A 20,812-nucleotide genomic window follows, 5' to 3' on the forward strand; every position below is an offset into this window, starting at 1 on the left:
AATATGGGGCATTGGAAGTATTGCTAATTGCATATCTAATGATGGCTCATCTAGTGAAGTCCCATCTAATGATGTCTTTCAACAAATTAGAATGCTGCTCTACCATCATCACGAAATCATTTGCTTTGAGCATTTGTTCCACCTACCCATCTCATGCATGTTCAAATGAATCATTCAGCCAAATGCGTATAGGCACTTTCCAGCAAGCTGTTTTTCGCTGTTCTTGTGCAAAATTATACTTGCTATTTGAATAAGCCAGAGCACAAGAGGGCTTTCTGTTTAGGTAAAGGGATGCATCCGTAGAGGGGCCAACCTACCAGACCAACCTACGAAGATCAACCTACCAGAGGCAAACAGTAAATTCGCATAAAACTGGTACTTGGATCCACGTTTCCAATCCCGACAAACCGGCTGGCTGCAAGTGCGTTTCCGTAGCTTTTTCCATGTGTAACGTGTATACGAACCAGTTTACGTTAGCGAATTATCCACGAAGGTGTTCTTCCCCTTAGGCAGATAGCATTCACGCTCTTTGCCGTAATCAGATTGACCAAACCGCTCATGTAGTGAGCCAGTTCGCATGAGATCGAGCCTGGGTTGCACTCTCAGCATTCAGCTTTTTTAACCACTGATGGAGCGATTATGCAAAATATACAAACAGATTTCTCCTTAAACATGGTGGGTTTGAAGGACCAAATTAGTGGAACATTCAAAACATTTTACCGTTAGATAAAGATTTACATATGTGATGGATTGTATTGAATGACTTGATTATGGAAAACCCACAGTAAGGCTCCTGCCTCATAGAAGGAATGTCTTCTTATAACAAGAATATTTTACAAAAAATTAGCTGGTCTTAATAGTACACCTGGAAGAAACCTGCGAAGAGGTTTCTGTAGCCAGCCTGCGCATTTAAATCTGAAATTGTCTGTGTGGGTAGAAATTGCATCGCGAATATGCGTTACGAAATACATACATTAAAATACAAAATGTTTCATTTAATATTTGAAATAATACAGGTTTTTCTACCATTGTATTCAACAATTTCGGTTCAAAATTTTTTTCTACTATTCAGCTAGATTAGCCAGCGCCCGAGGGGTAAAATCGCTGAAAACTGGTAGTTCCGACCTAGTTTGATTCCAGGCAAACGGGCTGTGTGCATGGGCGTTTTCGGGGTTTTGCCTATGTGTAACGTGTACAATAACCACTTTGCTTCAGAAAATCCTCCAAGAAGCCAGATAGCCCAAGTGTGCTGTATCATAATCAACTAAAAAAAAAAAAAACCCGCTGCTGTCTTGTCCAAACTGAAACTTGGCCAAATTGAAGACTCTTTTTCCTGTGGAAAAAGATGGCGTTTATTAGGTGCCTTGCAAACTGGAAAGAACTGTTTTTTTTTTTTTTTTTTTTTTTTTTTTTTTTTTTTTTTTTTATGTTCCACGAATATGTGAAAGTTTTTAGTATCTTAAGCTTAAAAGCAATTTGTTGTTTCAATTTAAAACATGGAGATTACATTTTTAAGCACTTACCGTCTTTAGAATGATAAGAATTTGCTTGACAATTGGAGGGGGCTTAGCAAATATTTTGGATAGCCTTCGAACCTATGCTGATGTGTGAAATATGGCCCAGAAAATAAAATTCACATGCCTCTCTCTTTCGTCGCGTTTCTGCCAAGGTGCATTATTGGATGTTAGTGCATCCATAAAAGCAAAATGCCGTTTTATTCTAGGAGGGAGACAGAAGAATAGAAAGCAATTCAATCATTGAGCGTTATCGGAATTTCTTCGTCCTTGTTTCTCACTTTAGCATAGTCTCTCAATGCCTTGGAATATCTTGAATTTTTTTGAAGTGTAAACAATTTCCTATTTTTCTCCATTTGTGGTTAGTTGTTATGAAGAATTTCATGTGGGAATATATTTCGAGATCAAACTTTTGTGCATGAAGTTAATTTTAATTTTGTTAGAATTTAGCCCATGTTAAAATATCTTGTGCTTTATACTGAAAAATTAAGAGCGCAGACAACATTTAAAAGTTGGACATTTACAGAGCATGGAAAGTGTTATAAATTCTTTCAGTATTAATGTACTTTAATGTGTGTTTACCTTTAAGGCAATGTTTAGTATGCAATACATACGCGAAACTAACGAATGTAATATATCCCTGTATTTATCGAGTGGTGATGAAAAAGCGTACATGGAGTGTACAAATTAGTGGAAAATAATGGTGAAAAATAGAGTGAACAAATATTTACATTTTTAATTTCATGTAAAACAAATTTTGGCCTCTAAAATGCGCTTAGGCATTGGCTGTATAAGTCCTGTGCATGTATTTTTTACTTTTTTGTCATTAAACGCCGTTTTTATAACATTCTCAGTCATGTGCTATTTTACTGTACAATCCGTTTTACTAAGCCGTTCCTTGAGAATGTGCATAAGTTTTCGATCGGATTTATATCTAGTAAATTTCCAGGCGGATCTAGCACAATAATTTTATTTGCCAATATGAATTTTCTGACACTTTTCGAATTGCGACATGGAGTCAATTCATGTGAAAATGTCCCACCATGTGAAAATTCATTTATTCACCTTTACTTCGTTAATGAGTTAACATCGTTAGCATCGTTAACGAGTACCTGGAGAATAAGGGCATGGAGAGGCCACCGTATTTCCCGAAATTTAATCTCATTGAAAATCTTTGGGATGTTCCCGGGCGGGATATCCATGCATAGCCCTAATGAAGGAAAGGCCATAAATAGGGTTTCTACTTTTAAAGAGGAGCTCCAAGGTTTCCTTTAGCCACTCATTTGAGTAATGGAACGTTTGACTAATCACCATGTAAACAACAGCTGTGGAAAAAAGGCTACTATTTTTTCCGCTTCAGTTGCATTCAGCGTGTTTCACTTGACGAAAAGCATGCAAATGAAAGCTGAGTTAAAATGCAGTCTCAAAAACCATGAAGAAAATAAATGCTGTACGATAAGCACGACACATGTAAATGCCGCGAGGACTGGCAAATGGCATTTAAGTTCATATTCCTAAGTTACAGACTCCGCATATGCTATGACTGCTCATCAGATTGAAAGAATAGGCCACCGCTCTAAAATTTATGTGAAGTTCCGAGATGGTCCCGTTAAACTTTTTGCTGTTTCTCCTTTAAACATTGATGTGGTAATAACAAAATGTGATTTACTCTTATTAATGAAATTTAAATATTATTTTCAGCTTTGCACAAAATGCTTGTGTCTCTTCATATACAAATACATTAACTATCTTCATGTACAATTTGCTGTTAATCAAAGCTTTATGTTTTCTCTTTCTTCAAATCCGAAATCAGTATTGAATGATGCATTTCAGAATTTCCTAATGGTATCATTATGCCCAATAAAATAAATAAGTAAAAACGGCCTGCAGCCCAAGTACAAGATTACTGCTATCATGAAACAGAATTTAAGAGTTTTAAGTACTTCATTCGAAATTACAATTTAACGGATATCTTTGTGTATAAAACATAAAAGAAAACTCTAATTGTTTAAAATATTTGAGAAAATAAATTTAATAAGGTAGTTGTGTTTATCTGCAAAAGGAAACATTTTGCCACAAGCGTCAAAATATTTTCTTTTAAAAGTGCAAAAATTAATCGAATTATTTTCCCATCTCTGAAGCAATAATTTTGTTTTACTTTTCTCATTACGCTGATATTCTAAACTCGGGGATTACTCGAGCATAAATTATGTGATTTCCCTTGGGAAAGTTAAAGTCACACAGATTCAAATTATCATAATATAATTGAAACAAATTGATATCTCGAAACTATTTGCCGCTACGTATCAGAAATTAAGAAAATTAAATAAATTAATTATGATATTCGGATAAACTTAATAATATGTTTTCCCTTTGCATAAACTAAATAAACTCTTCTTTGAAATAATAATAATTGCTCTAAATTTCCTCTTAAATGTAAAATATTTTTTCCATTTACAAGTGATATCACTGTATCAATTGTTTAGTTGTTTTTCTAAATTTAAATTTTTGTTGCTATAAATAAGGGGAAAGTTAAACAATCAAAATAATAGCGCATTTATAGATACTATAGTTAGCAAATTAATTGTGATAAAGCGATTTTCACAGAAATTTAAATTGCTTGCCAGATGGCGCTAGTAGATGCTTTAAAGCAGTTGTATCTGCCTTAATGGATGTCTGCTTAGAACTGATTTAGACAATAGATTAATACTATTGTGTCATTTTAAGCTTGTTTCTGTGATAACAGAAAGTTACTTTTGCATACGTTTTAAATACGTTTCGCTTTCGTTCAGTTTAGTGTACTCAAAATGGATATAACGTAGAGATAGAGAGAGCAAAAATCACACAGTCAACCATTCAAAACTATAAGAAATATTGCTACAGTTACTAGTGTTGTAAAATCGAGCGTTTTGAGGAGACACAATGAAACCGGATCATTTTTCCAGAAAATGTGAAAGGAGACCGATTCCTACTCCAAAGTAGCATTATTAATTCAACAAAAGCTAATAAAGACTATAAAAGTAATTTACTATCTATCGCCATAAACGATGGCTGATTTGTGAGCACCAGGTGTGCGTTCTTTCCATCTATCTTAGTTTAAAATATAGGATGTTTTACACTCTTCTTAAGTCTCTGTTGTACTTGTTAAGACATAGCAATAAGTTGCTTACAGTCTTACTGAGGGTTGGTCACTTATAATAGAGAAAGACCAGATACTTTACAGATTAATTTTTTGTTCATGGCTACACTTCTAATTTTCTTAAACAAAGCCAGGAGGAATCAGTAACACCTCAAAATATCTAAAATAAGTTGTTCCTTTTGACGTAATTAATCGAAGTATCTAAAAATTTTAAAGCGTAAAACTGCACCATTCTTGAAAATCTTTGCAGAGGCCTTTCAACATAAGACTCCATGCCATAGTTCGAAATATGTCAGAAGGTTCATGTTGGAAAATATAATAAAAGTGCTAGATTGGCTTTTAAATTTACCAGACTTAAATCCGAGTGGAAACTTGTGCCATATACTCGTGGAATAGTTTAGCAAAATGGTCTGTACGACAAAGGAACGCGTAATTAAGAACGCTATAAAAATGAGCTTCTACGATAAAAAAGTAAAATATAAATACACAAACTAGTACATTCATTACCTAAGCGCATTCTAGAGGTCCTTTCTACTAAAGGAGGGGTATTTTCTATCAATTTTATCATTATCTATCAATTTTATTAATATAGCACTTTCTATCAATTTTATTAATATAACACTTACATATTAATGTAACCGCTATATTATATAAAATGTTTGTGATGTTTAAATACGGAATGCTTTGTTTTCCCTCCATCAGATATTTATTACTCCAGATTAGAAACACAGTAGTTACCGACTTAAGATGATTACGTTTTATATTATCTTTTGGATATTATTATCGAATTGTAGAAGTCCGGCCCATTTATAAATGAAAGCATGGGCAATACACCTCGTATCAACAAATTGGCTAATGTTATTAAAATTTTAGTAATGTCGTCAAATAATAGATATAATAGTTATATAAGATCTAAGTAGAGCAAATAGGTAGCCAAATGACAGAGTTATTCAGCGAAATAAGGATGAATTCGCCAAACATACTGATTTTGATTTAGGGCAACATTAAAATTTTAGAACCGCGTGGTCAGAAAAATCAATAAAGAAGTATTTTAAGCATTTTAAACTTCTAATAAATGATAAACGAACAGAAGACAGAAAAGTAAAATGTCTCCAACTTGTATAAAATGTGAGAAATGTAGCACTTGGATGGATATTGATGAAAAACCTCAAGCTGCAAATTCATTGACAGGAAGATATCTGTTTGTCGCTTTATAAAAAAAATCCGAGCACATCATGTGATACATATATCTGAAGATGATGAGAGAATCGGTGAATTTCCTACAAATTGCTGAGATGAGGGATGCTGTATGAAGAGGTTAGGAGTACAACATCAGTCAAATTATCTCTAGAAGCATTATGGGCAGTTCAAAAAACGAACTGTTAAGTAAGAATTTAAAACAAGTTGTAAAGTACTTTTCTCTTAATTAAAATGCTCTGAAAGTAAGTATTAATAGGTTCTAGTTAAGTTCACATGAAATTACTAAAATTCAATCAATATTTTAAAAATACTTTTCTCATCGCTTAAAGTTATTTTTCTATTTATGCTTTCCAATAAATCATGGGCAAATATGATCACACTAAGCAGCGCCTACTGCATATTAAAAAAATAAAAGCTGCATTAAAATCAGAATCTAATATATATTTAATTCTGACTTCAATAGAACTAGTGTTAATACATCTATGAAAACATTTAATGGTCATTTTTTTAAAATGAATCGGAACCTTGTTAATTTTGCTGAAGGAATAGCGTGTATGAATGAATGGAATAGCGTGTAAGTACTAATATGACGTGCTTTGTTTTCAGTCCATTAGGTAGTGATTTCCATAAAATAGAAAGATATTGGAAAGTTTAAAAATTCAGTAAATCAGAATTAAATGCATTTTTTAAAAATAAACTGAAGTAAAAGACACAACAAGAATAAATAAATAAATTTATTTGTCTTAAGCTCTTAATACTATATTCAATAATTTTTGGTCATGCATTTAAATAAAGGCTTACATCAAAGTGTTTCATCTAAAACTGAACACAGATTGAAAATTTATCCTTAAAAATGAGTTATTTGATTTCGTGGAATAAAGTCTGCAATTTCTTTGAGTTAGATAAATTTCATTAATTACAAACTTCAAATATCTCTCATTCAAAACACTTAAATATTTAGAAAAATGTAGAACCATGAGCCTTAATTTGACACTTTATTATAAACTGACTTATCTATTTTAATATCAAACCACAAAATCACTAGTCAACTCTTTGTAAACAATCTATCACATATTGAGCCTCCACTCTTTCACACACAAATTCTATATCTACTTTTCTACTTTGTTTTCTAAATCTACAAAGAATCGCTGTAGTGTAGTTAAAAAACATCCAAAATTTAAGAGATTCGAAGTAAGCAGTTGAACACATTATTTTCATAAAATAAAATTTCATTTCACATAAACTTCATTTAATACAAAATTTTAGAGGATGTTTTCACTCATAATTTCGAAAAATATATCTTTTCGCTACAAGCTCGAACGAAAGGATAAAAATTAGCAAAGTATTTTAGCTTAAAACAAAACTTCATATTATACTGTAATTGATATTATAACCTACTTTATTTTATATATACGTAATTATTTGTATTTTATGTGCGTTACGTTTTAAGAAATTACAAATAAAATAAATTATATTGCATAAGACGACAATTTTATTGATACTTGATTAATTTTAAACGCATTGTCGAGGTATCGTTTTTAGATATTTAGTAGTAAGAATATTTAAAGTAATTCAAACATCTAGAAATATTGAAGTTAAATTCAAAAATTTAGAAATACTTAAAAGTAGTTTTTTCTCAAAGCATCTTACAAATAAATTCTGGTGTAAGATCTGCTTAAAAATATAAACAGTACAATGAGCCAACATTCTGTATAAAGAATACTACATATAATATATACAAATAAGACATAACTATATTGAAAGACATATTTAACATTTTAAAATGTCGTAATTATTTTTTGCAATAAATTGCGAAGATGTTATAAAATTTACAAAACTTGGAAAGTTTTCGCACGTCCGTTTTAGTAAATAAATGTACCATAACCAACCGTTAAATGGATTGAGTAATATCCGTTTGAGAAAAAGGGATAACTATTTAAATTTAAGTTATGAATGCTTTATAAATATTTCGAAAAGCTTGAAACGGTTAGTTTAAGATGCTTTTGACTTAATTGAGCTTTGATTGCCAAGAGCGTAACTAGAATATACAAAGCATGACATTTTAAACACTTTAATTTTTGCTTTGTAATCTAGGTCATCATTCTTAATTTATTACATGTTTTGTTCCATATATTATTTAAACTAAATATCGCTGGGTAATACCAGTGTATTTCTACATAATAAATAAATAAATTGTATAATATCAAATAATATACAATTATTTACACAATGGCGCCATTCAAACAAATTGTGTAAGGTATAATGTTATGTAAATGTTTAAGAAAAGTTTAAATATTTCTTCAATTCATAAAGTATATTATACTTGTATAATTTCAATCAAGATTATATTAAATCTTACTTTTATTAACTATCATGGAAACTATGCTTTGGAGGTAAAGTAATAATTTTTAAATCCATAACAAATATCAAAATCTAAAACCAACAGAACGAATGAATGATCTAACCTTAGCAAATTTCCGAAATAAACAGGAAACCCATAACACAAAATTATTACATAAATAATGGATGTTTGATTTCATCAGGGTATTATAACAGTATATGATGATTTTTTTAATTCTTTTAACTTTAATTTGCTTTTTTACGTATATACATGCTTGTTTAAAATTTAAAGTATATGAGGATATAATTATATTTACCTAGTTTTAAATATGGTCTTATGTTAAGAGTTAAGCAAAACGTACACATTAAAAGTGATAACTTTTTTAAGTTTAAAATATTTGATAATAACTCTGCATAAAATTGCTTGAAAATATTAACGTAGAGAAATATAAGAGATGACTTAAAATTGCTTTTACAATATGCTCTCAAAGCAACGTTTTAAGAGGTGTTTACCTTCATGCATTTCGTAATTCATACACAGATTCATTGCCTTCCATTGGCAACACGTTTTCGAGTAGCGGTCTTCGCTATGGGTTTTAGAATGTAGCTGACCTGTAACTGTTTAAAGGTTTAATTTTAATTGAACTACGTTATCGGAATGTAATTTACATTGAAAGAATGATAATTATTATTATTGTTAACTATGATAAGTTATTTTAATTTAAGAAAATTTGTAAAGAAATCTTGCTGGTAACATTGATATGATTATATTGCAATATCACACATTACACTGTAATTTGTTAATTACAATATAAATTATATTTCAATTAAGACTATTAAAAGAAATTTAGTAGCCTTTAGGAAAAAAACATGTCTGAATAAGATGACATAGTATGTTTGTGTATAATATGAATAAATTCAATATACGGAAGAAAAAATATTGGGAAGGTAGTTATATGAGCTCAGCCATATAAGAGGAATCTGAATAAAATTTAGTCATAAACTTAAATAAGTTTTAAATTAATGACTTATACTAAAATCCTTAACAAATTGACACTATGATTAAATTTACGGCAGTATATGTAGGCGATATAACGCATTATATTAAATGCATTTTAACGAACAGCAGCTTAGGATCTTTTAGATGTTTGAAAAGATAGAATAATCAAAATTTGTGAGAATGTTCAAAGAATCAAAAAAGAATTTAAAAATTCATTGATATTGACATATGGAACAGTATTACAATAGCAAATATTCTCCTCTTCCCGAATCATTTTGTGCCATAAGTGGTCCATATAATCTCATGTTAAAGTTTTAATGAGCCATAAATGATTTGTGTACATTATTCAAATTCAGAAAATTGTTCATGGTGGATGTTTTATATCACATGCTTATGCACTGAAAGTTTATGACTGATTCAAAAAGGATTTTTTTTCCAATAATGAAATCTAAGCACTTTAAGAAAGTAATAAATATGTTTAACCAAGATTAATAACATCAAAATGTGATGTGATTAACATCGTAAAAAGTGTGATTTTACTCGATGTAAAATATAAAATGAAAACCTTAGGCATGATTAAAATCACTGTGATTTTCTCTTCATTAAATAATGTATCTGCCACTTAAGCACTTGTGTATAATTTTGAGTTTTAAATTTTATTTTCATAACACCGTTCTATTTCTGTGCAGCGGGTTTCTCAGTTTCAAAGCAGAAATAATTGTTTTTCAGTTCCTGCTGTGCTTTATTTTTTTCTTTAAGCTGACAACTGAAATGACAATTTCCGTGTAAATCTACGTCTTATCCTGGTTAGATCAGTCTTGGAAGATTCCAGACAATCCAAGTGGACAGAGAAGTTCTATTGATGAAAGAAAGGGTCAGGCGATAAGATGTGGAGCAGAAAAGAGGCAGATGCATGTGGACAAGATAGTAAAAGCCGTGAAGACAATTAAGCAAACCCTGTCCACCACCATGGCTGCATATTTCCACTCAGCAATGATGTCAGTAATGCGTTCCTCGCGTCGCATACGTCCAGTGATGTAACGGAGTTCACGCAAGATGGAATTTAACTCGCGCTGAGTAGCGAAGCACCCACGGACAGTGGCTGGAGGATCTTCAACAGGAAGGTAAGTTGTCGATCCAGCTTCATTCTGCCGGAAACCACCTTCATCAATGTCTAGAACATTAGCTAAGAGACTTTTCGATGATCTTTCTTTCAATTCGAATTCTTTTTTAGAGTTTACAAGAAGGCCCTTACGTTGAAGTTTTGGTGCCGGACGCTTCATCATGAGTAGCCGTGGAAGCCAGCCTAGGAACACTGAGCGAATCTGCAATGGAAAATATCGTGTTTTAAAATGAACAACAGCCCTCACGAACAGGATATAATATTTAAAACAGAAAGTAAAACAATAAGTATAAACTATATAATTATGATGCTGTATTACATAGTTTTTATTGGGCGGTCAGTTGAAATTAGGTTACGTTGGTTCTAGCCTCGTGGCTCTACTTATAAGTGACAATTTTTTCTATAAGAAAAAAAAATCGTTTGCTTATGTATTTACTTATTTTTTAATTATGTTTTTAAGCAGTTCGCAACGTCTTCTATGAGCCTCGAAGACTAGAAAAAAATATCAAATATTTAAAAAAATTGTGTATGGTATGAATTTATAAAATGGCTTCTTATTTGAATTTATTAATTATAATTTGTTTGAGTACTATAAAGTGAACTAAATCTATTGTTAAAATGCTTATATCTGATGTCAGACATATGGAGAAGAGCATGTCATCTACAGCAATTCCTATTTTATTGTTTTCATCATTAGAATTACTGGTATAATTTTGAGTAGATACTGGTATAATTTCGGCCACTACCCTAATCCTAATTTTCAGCTTTCGTTCGAGAAGAAAGATCTGAGCAATACTTATACTCATGTCAAGTAGAATCATTCGAAAATTCGAACTAGTCTCCTTGAGCTCAAAGTTCGTATTTCGAATAATATCATGTATCATGATGATCAAGAATTAATAGTTAATTAAAAACTGGTGGGTAACAAGCTAACAAGAAAAGCGCGCAAAACAATTGAAACAAAAGCAAAACAACTCAATAAAATAACATACCGATATAATAATATAGTATAACAAATAGTTGAAAATTCTCTTAGCTTTTTCAAGGATCAGCCGAAAAATTTATGAATAAAAAAAGAACTTATAAACTATTTTAAAAGGGCAAATTTAAAACAAAATTTAAAGTAAAACTGAAGAGAAACACGCCAAAGTGAAATATTGACGCCATTACATTGTTATCGTAATCTTTAGGGCAATTTTGTCTTGGTGTACATTTCGAAAACAACTCAGGCGATTTCGAGGACAAACAGGTACAAGTCCCTCTTCATCAGGAGCAAAGAAATATCAAAATCCATGGTTAGGTTCTTAAAGATTTCATTTCTGACTAAAATTCATGGTGAAGTTATAGCATATTGTGTTAGCGCGGTTTGAAATATATCGTCCAAACTAAAAGAGCATTAAAGTTCCGTATCAAGGAACACGAATCGTATATGAGATAAGGCGAAATTAACAAGCCTTCGGTAGCTAATCGCAGTTGAAATTCAATCATAATTTTGACTTTGGGACTATAAAAATTATTCAAAATTGTTTTCATTTTCTGAATTAGATTTTCTTTAAGCTTTTACACTCACAATGATTTGTCTTGTTTAGTTAATGTTTTTATGTCAAATGCAGTCTTTTCTGACGCTTTAAAAATTCGATTAACTTAGTTTCAGTTTCGTTAATATTTTTGCCGGCAAATGCTGTTACCTTTTCGCTTGCGTTACTGCCATTGGGTTTAAATGCGATCGTCACCCACACTGTTTTTCTAGCCTTTCAGATTTTTTTTTTACTTCTGATGAAGAGAGACTTGTACTTGTTTGCCCTCGAAACTGATTAAGTTCCTCACAAAATGTATGTGAAACACAAGGTTGTTGCTTTGCTAATTTAAAATAATTTAAAACAAAGATTGTTAAGTTATTAACATATTTTTATAGCATTAATAAATATTTTTATAGCATTAATAAATATTTTTATAGCATTAATAAATATTTTTATAGCATTAATAAATATTTTTATAGCATTAATAAATATTTTTATAGCATTAATAAATATTTTTATAGCATTAATAAATATTTTTATAGCATTAATAAATATTTTTATAGCATTAATAAATATTTTTATAGCATTAATAAATATTTTTATAGCATTAATAAATATTTTTATAGCATTAATAAATATTTTATAGCATTAATAAATATTTTTATAGCATTAATAAATATTTTTATAGCATTAATAAATATTTTTATAGCATTAATAAATATTTTTATAGCATTAATAAATATTTTTATAGCATTAATAAATATTTTTATAGCATTAATAAATATTTTTATAGCATTAATAAATATTTTTATAGCATTAATAAATATTTTTATAGCATTAATAAATATTTTTATAGCATTAATAAATATTTTTATAGCATTAATAAATATTTTTATAGCATTAATAAATATTGAAATGTACTATTTTTCTTCCTATAGATGACTTCTCTGCAGAGTTTACTTTGTAATTATGAGGCTTATAATTACCGCAAAATACAGCTATTCAATATTTTCTATAACAATACAGATTACTCCTTTTAATCAAATCGTGAATTATGTCTAATTTTCTATGTTATCCTTAAATTTAAAGATATCTATATTTTATATCATACTATTTTGAAAAATAAATGCTACTTGTAAAAGACCAAGCAATTTTGCTCTACGCTACATCATAGGAGTTGCATTTGATATGTCACAGAAATTTATTTTGCGTGCTTCGCACTTTTAAGCAGTTAGTCTACGCAAAATACAAGGATGTTTTTCGACTTCATCATTCATTTAGTGAAAGCCCTTCATTATGAGTACACGTGAAAAGGAAATGTGTATCTAACTTTATCGTTGAATTACAGCTTAAATTCGTAAATATTCTTGAAGTTATTTTTCACTCCACTCAAGATCCACTTCCTCCAAGATCAATTACTATTTAACCACGAACTTCAGAAATCAGATCTAAAACCGAACAATGCATCTTAATTTTAAATAGACGGAGTTAATGATAGATAAGAATATTGAAAATGCATGATTATTATATATACTTTGTAATCTACCACTAGGCTGAAAATTCAGAAGGCTGAACATGAAGCTGAAAAATTAGAGGTAACCTCTCTGTTAAAGTGCTATAATATCGAAAGGTTTAGTCAGAAAAGTTTCACTTTTTTATCAACATTATTGAAAATACTTTATTACATTTAAAACATATCCAACCTAATTTAGAAATATCAGCTTTTCTGGAAAAACAACCTGCTCTTTCTTAAACATTCTTTTATAGTTTTGCCACAATGCCAACGATAAAGCTGCAATCTGTGCCGACATGAAATAAGGTATCTTATCAACTGTTACATTCTATTATAGTGAGAAATAAGTTTAAGATATGAAACTGTTCATGAAGGAATGAGCAATAAATTTTATTTTTTGAAACTTTGTTTCTAGAATATTTTTCAGTCACAAACTATTTTAATATATAGTAAAACATTTTCATTACTGAAAATAAGAAAATTCTTAAAAAAATAACATTATTATTTATATTCTTAAGTCAATTTTTTAAATTATAAATTTTGCTTTGATTATTTAAAGACAAAAGCTTTTCACATTTTTAAGTGCAAAACGTGTTATGTAATCAGAAAGTAATTTATTGATATCATTTTGCGCCCCTTAACGATGTAGTTCCAGAGTTTCAGGAATAAACGTAAGAAAGCCATTAAAAGAAAGTGTATATGCAGCCTCAAAGCTATCTTGTTGTTAGATTTAGTATTGTGTTAAATGGAAGAGCTAGGAATTTTCAGAGTTTAATAAAGACAAACATAATAGCAAAGCTCTTCGGATTTAAAACAGTCTTTATCAGGAGCTACTTACATATCGTTTTTGTAAGTATGTATTATAAGTTAGTAAGGACTAAAAAAGTTGAAGTGGCTTCAGCCATATGCTGAACTCAACTCGTAGATGTCAAAAGCCACAGAAGTTACAACATTTATGATATGAATGCAATGATACAGATCATCCGCAAATATAGGGATGATGAACACGATTGTGGTAATGTTTTATAGCGCACTATACATAGAATGATTCTGAATATGCAGTTGCTCATCCATAGAAACATTTGTAATTCAAAAGCTAATCATTGCACTTTATCGATCACAGCACTTGATGCTCTTCAACGATGACAGAGCAGGAATTATTATACTTCATCGATGGCAGTGCTTCATCGATGACAGGTTCATCAATGACAGCACATCGATGGCAGCGCATATTTCATCAATGACAAAAAATGGATTATTATACGTCATCGTTTAGAGTGCTTCAATGATGAAAGCATCACCGATGACAGCGCATTGGTTTCTAAAGAGACATTAATTGACTGGTCCTTCGAATTCAGAACTATAATGCTTCGTGTAAACAGATGGCCGAATATGTATATTCCGAATGTCGTATATAGTGCCTATAAGTAACTGTAAAAGAACCTTTGGTAGCAATTTGTTAGCACTTAGAACTGGAATCAAATCCTTTTCTACTGATGATGGACAGTGCTTCAGGACATATCATATACTACTAGAATCGTTATCATAACGGTGAATTTTATTTAATATAAAGACTAACAGAATATGCATTTCCCGTTAGAGTTCTCTGACCTGCACAAAAAGCAATTAAAAGAAAAAATCAGGGGATGTCATTAACTATGCTTCATACAAAGGGCATAAAAAAGAATAGTTTTTTCAATCTGTTCACGTTGTTATATAACCAAGTTTCAGAAAAATTTGAACTGCATGGTATCTCAGTTAAATGCAACGAAATGGGTATGCACATACCTTCAATAAGATTAGAATCTTTCCTCCTGGGCTATGTTAAATCACTCTGAAAATGGCACTTAAAACTGTAATGAGAATTGCACTATTTCATAAAGTTGCACAAAAAGAGGCGGATTTAACCCGCACCATATAGCCTTAGGCATAAAAACGTAATTTGGGCGCGATATTTGTGCACAGATTATATGATCAAAGAACCTTTCTCACCTGCCACCCCGCTAGTTTTAATTTACACGATAAGTACAGTCTGTCTACAGTTGTATTTATGATTATTGATTGGGTTAGGATTCGTTTTAGCATTTCTGTGCCCATTTACAGCAGCTTAATATTTAAAAATTTACATTATCAGTGCTCTAGCACGTAAGATTCACACTTATCTAAAAGCTGATAAAATGCAGTTCTCATTCTTATTCAACATTCATTAATAATTCTATTAAAGCCATCGTAAAGCTTTTTCAACTGTCCTCCCAGAAGAGTGTTGAAAATCGAAGTGCTTCAAGGCTTATTCATTAATCTGATTGGCTGTCTTTCTTCGCCCGACATTTTCAATCAACCCGTCACCTGGATCTTCCAGTATTGAATAAGAAACAAAATTCAGAAACAGTGTTTTCCGTTTGGATTTTAGCTATAATACAGCAAATATAAAGCTGCTATTTCCATGCCATTTTCCAAATAAAATTGTTTTCAGAATAATCCTTAAATTCTCTAACGCTTAAAGTTAAGTTTAATGAGCACATTAATATATATTTATGAAGAAGAAAAGAAAACTCAATTTATTAAAGATATTTGTATTGTTTATAATAAAAAAGAAGAAAATTATCTATTTATCCAAGAATTTGGGAATGAGCTTTCTAAACCATTTAGAAAGCTTGAGCTTTATTTGAAACAATTTTCAAAAATAAAGCCAACATTATTACATTAAAATTAATCCTATAGCCAAAACTGTTACGAAAGAATTTAATTGAATGTGACGCTTTTCATCAATATTATGCAGGTGAGATATTGACCATTATTTTCTTAATTATCCAATCATAGTTTATTATTCATTTTCCTATTGATACTTAGTTCTATGTCAACAAAATTAGAAGTCAGTTGTTTGATCAAAATAACTCATTTTTTTATTATTTTCCTCAATACAATTTTATGGTAATTAAATAAAAAGCGTCATAGTTAAATATCATGATAACTGAATATTTGAGCATATGGAGCAATGAGTATTTAGGTATCAGGCATACATTTCTATCGCTGTGATTAAAATATAGAACTAAACAACCTAAGATTGTAGAGACAATAGGTTTTTTGGAAGCAGGGGAGATGAAAAATGAGCAACGCTCTCGCCGGTAATCGAACCATGGACCTCTGGAATACGCGCCGAGCGTGCAGACCACCAAACCACGAAGGCATGCTAAGAAGGCAGAAGAAATACCAAATACCTTATATACTCCCCCTTTTAAAGGGCTTTGGTATTTGTCTAGTCAGACATGGCTTCCACATAAAGTGTTTTTAAAATAAATGATATGTTAATAACCATACATTTTTACGCATTGAAATTATATATTTTCTTATTTTCTACAGCTAATACTTTTTCTACAATAAATTATTAAAAGTTTTCCATTACTTCATATATACTTCAGTGGCTTAATTTGTGTACATAATTTGAATGATTATTTTAGATATTCTTCTGCAGTTTTGCATTTGATTTTATGGATTTAAAGGTATTCAAACAATTAATAATGTTTTTATATTAGCCTTATAGTAGCGTTTCGGCAGTTCAAAAAAGTATTGCTAATTGTTTTCACTATGCAAAATCATTTCAGTTTAAAGAAACTAAGCAGTATGTAATGCACTATGAAGATTATAAGTTATGAAGTTAAGCACAGTTTAAAAAAACACGATCTGATACTTACACATTCTGGCATTTCGTGTGTATCTGAACTTCTGTGGTGGTAATTGAGAACGACTACAGTCATAACCACTGAGAAAGCTACCATAATCATAATGCAAGCAAAGTAAGTACCTGCGGGGGTATGGTAATGTAAGTTAAAATAAAGACACCTTATGCCATATCTACATTTTAACAGTATAAAATACTATTCTTTTGTAATCACATGAATTATATATATATATATATATATATAGCTTCAAACAAGATCTATGAGGATGAATGTAACCTATACTTACAATATTAACTTAAATATTTTTAAAAAGAACGGAAAAATCAATTATTAGTAAATATGCAATTAAAATTTTAAAGAAGCGAAGCAAAGTATCCGTAAATAGCAAAATTCCCCAGAAACGAGCATCACTTAACATTGATTAATAAAGAAAGAACGATAAGAAATATTTTTTCTCTCTTAAAGTGTAGAGATCGGAAGATTACAAATTAAAAATCTCTGTTGTTCTAAAGATAAACATTTTTATTTTAAATCCAAGTGAGAGAAGACTTTATATGTTATTGTTAACGAAACGACTTAGAAGAAATTGCTAATTAAAGAGCAAATGACAATAATGATTTCAAGCACCCATATGGAACATGAAAAAATTCGCAGTTAATTTCAGTTCACTTGTGAAACTTAATCTATGCAATATACAGTATAACAGGATTGTGCTAATTTATAAATTCTAGCAACTGGCATCGCTAACAATACTCTTTTCTATTTTTTATAAACAATTTCAGAAATATATCGTTTCATAAATGTTGACCTAAAATATTGAGGCTTTGTTTAATCTTATTGCATGATAACGGCTTAAAAGATAAAATTCTGAACATTAGTAGTTCAATTTAAGCTCGAATGTTAGCAAATAAATGACTGTATGGACAATTTTGTGAATTCCCCATATTCAACCTGAATACAAGCCAATTCCCTTTAAAATATCTTTCACGAAAGTAACCTCCATAGGCAGTCAGCCATAGTGCGCTTTGAGATAATCATCTAACAGAGTGTACAACGTTATAGCTGTTGGTTATTTGATTAAATGATTACAAAACATTTCTCAGTAGTTGTTTGATTGTGAAGCAAAGCGCAAAATTTTCCAAGAGAAATTGGCCTGTTTTAACATTATATATAGATAGATCAAAACAAATACAATAATTATTCCTTTCACCAGCTTTGATCATGATCATAAAAATACATCCTTTCTTAACCTCTTATTCTTAAATGAAATTATAATTTGACTTATAATACTTTGACGTTACTAAATACAAATGTATAATGAAAATCTTCGAAATATAAAATACATTAAACACATACAAATATAAATTGCAATTAGCCATATCAAATCCCATGCATTTAGAACTGTCGTATGTTTAATACATAGATCAAAACAGGCAACGTGCTTCACGGGTGCCAGTATTCATACATATCATGCTCATTCATTTGAGAAAGTATCATGCACAAAAGAAATTAAGAAAGAAGAAATGGAAAACATACAACAGCACATTAAATTCTCGTGCATTTCTATGCTCGTAATTATAATTTAACTCTACAATGACATTAGTTACATTTTGAGGCAGAATCGACATATTAATCAAAATTGTCGCAGTTTGTTTCCCAGTTTCTGAATGAAGAAAATACAAATAGAATTGAAATTATATTGAACGGTTTTTTCTGGTTTCTTACCTTACGATAATTACTTAGGAACACGATTAAAAAACTATGCTTTTCTTAATCGTTATTTCTACCTTAATCGCATATAAATATTACTTAAAAATGTTATATGTAGTATAGTATTTTATGCTGCAGAATAGCTAGACTTTGGGAAATGTAAATATGTGAATATTTCAATAAATTTGCTTCTACCATAAAATAAAATTGTACTTCACCGTCACGCACTAAACTAGTAGTTTAAGTAATTTTCTTCTAATATCTGGAACCAATTCTAATTCATTCTTTAGCTTATACATCTGAAATAAATTTTTATCTTTGAAAAATAGTGTATTATTTATGTTCTTGCATTTCACACAATGATTCTGCTACCAAGGACTCATTAATTGGTTATTTTAAATGACTTTATTAATAGTGAAATATTAATTACTTACTCTGCAGTAAGCTACCAATTCTATTATTTTATTCGATTGTTTTAAACTATGATTTTATTCTTCTAATCTATTCCGATTACGTTTGATAAACATTATGCAATGAAATGGGCTTAAACATTTATTTAAACTATGCAATGAAATGCATTTAAACATATATGAAAGACTATTTTTACTATTGGGATGAGTCTTCATACAATATAGTGATATTTGCTATATTGTATGATATTTGCTATATGTATTTGCTATATTGTATGAAGTGAGATATCAAATAACCTTAAATTTGCTAAGCTGCTAAATTATTTAATTCTTTTAAAATATGCTATTATTAAATTATCCTTAGTTTGGAACCACTAAAGATAATACTTATATATGCAATAATATTTAATTAAAATTGAAAATATTTTGCTGAGAAGCCTTTGGAAGAGCTCATGTAATAAGTAATATAATAAGCAATTTATATCTGTTCATATGACGAAGTGAGGAATTTATACCTGCTCAATACATATCAGCAGTTTATATCTGTTCTTTGTAAAACCGCTCAGTGCACATGAACAATTTATATCTGCTCAAGTACACGAATGTGGAAACCTTAATTTGCTATTTCGCAGATCTAATATGTATAACTGCAAAACAGTAATTTCTCATTGATCGAAAATACCTGATTATAAGTAAGAAATTATGCACTACAATACCTAGTATTTCAATAGCATATATTTCAGTAGCAAATAATGTACAAAATTATTGTGGTTTACTAACATCTAAGGATTTCAAAAACTGAAATTTATAAACTTCTTTGTGACTTTCGGAAAAGTACGTCCCTGCTTAAGTTTCATGGAGTGACCTTTGATGCGAACAGCACTGATCCGTTTTGATATACTTCACTTACACTAATAGGCATTCTTCAAGCCACAGTGCTTTAGATAATATTTCACTTGCTTTTGTAATTAATTTTAATTCATTAAATACGGAAAATTTCACTAAATGAGATTATCTAATGACACGTAGGCTTTTCATTTAAAATGATATAAAAATGAAAGCTTTAGATCGCGAAGTGGCGATAGCGCCAGCCTGGAGACTAGAATTGAATACATTTTATTCCTGGACGGAGGAATCTCCGAAAAAGCAATGAGCTTATTTAAACTGCTATGTTTAATGGACTCGTAAATTAAATGTTAAAGTTTTTTTTAATCATTTTAACCGTTATTAATAAAGGATAATTTTTAGTATCTAAATTAAAAATATGATGTTATTCATGACAAATCAATTTTTTAAGAAATTCATTTTTCAGATATATTTTACCAGTTGATTATTTTTATTTGGTTTTCTTAGAAGTTAAGATTTTTTCGCCAGTTGGTGAGACAGAAATTATAACCGTAGCAATACAGTATATATTATATTCTATTATTTTTTAACAAAGCAGTGCACTTAATTATTTATTCCCTGCATAATTTATTTAAAAAGAAAAGAAAAGAACTTACAAGCTAAAGTAAATCTGCAGAGTAAGTAAACATTACGAACTGATGTACAAACAAACAGGGATATATCTTTTTCAATTCATATAAATTTTCTAAGTGTATTTTTCACTAGCTTATGATTTAGTAAAGCACATGAAGTCACTTATGTAAAGGATTTGGCGTTA

The 20,812-nt window shown here is 30.0% G+C and overlaps 1 protein-coding gene across 1 annotated transcript in view; it reads right to left on the reverse strand.

The window, feature by feature from the left end:
- Positions 1-6,572: 6,572 nt before the first annotated feature.
- The window catches only part of LOC118199075 (neuronal acetylcholine receptor subunit alpha-7-like), a 434,684-nt gene continuing 420,444 nt past the window's right edge, over positions 6,573-20,812 (reverse strand). Inside the window, exons 8-9 of the mRNA XM_085818930.1 lie at positions 17,042-17,151; positions 6,573-10,518 (exon numbers count right to left, since the gene is read on the reverse strand). Coding sequence (XP_085675056.1) covers positions 10,069-10,518; positions 17,042-17,151 — 560 coding nt within the window. The 3' untranslated portion in view covers positions 6,573-10,068. The remainder of the gene's footprint in view (positions 10,519-17,041; positions 17,152-20,812) is intronic.

This window comes from Stegodyphus dumicola, chromosome 6, assembly GCF_044657685.1.
Source record: "Stegodyphus dumicola isolate Sdum_Otavi_A_Nest chromosome 6, ASM4465768v1".
NCBI classification, from domain to species: Eukaryota; Metazoa; Arthropoda; class Arachnida; order Araneae; family Eresidae; genus Stegodyphus; species Stegodyphus dumicola.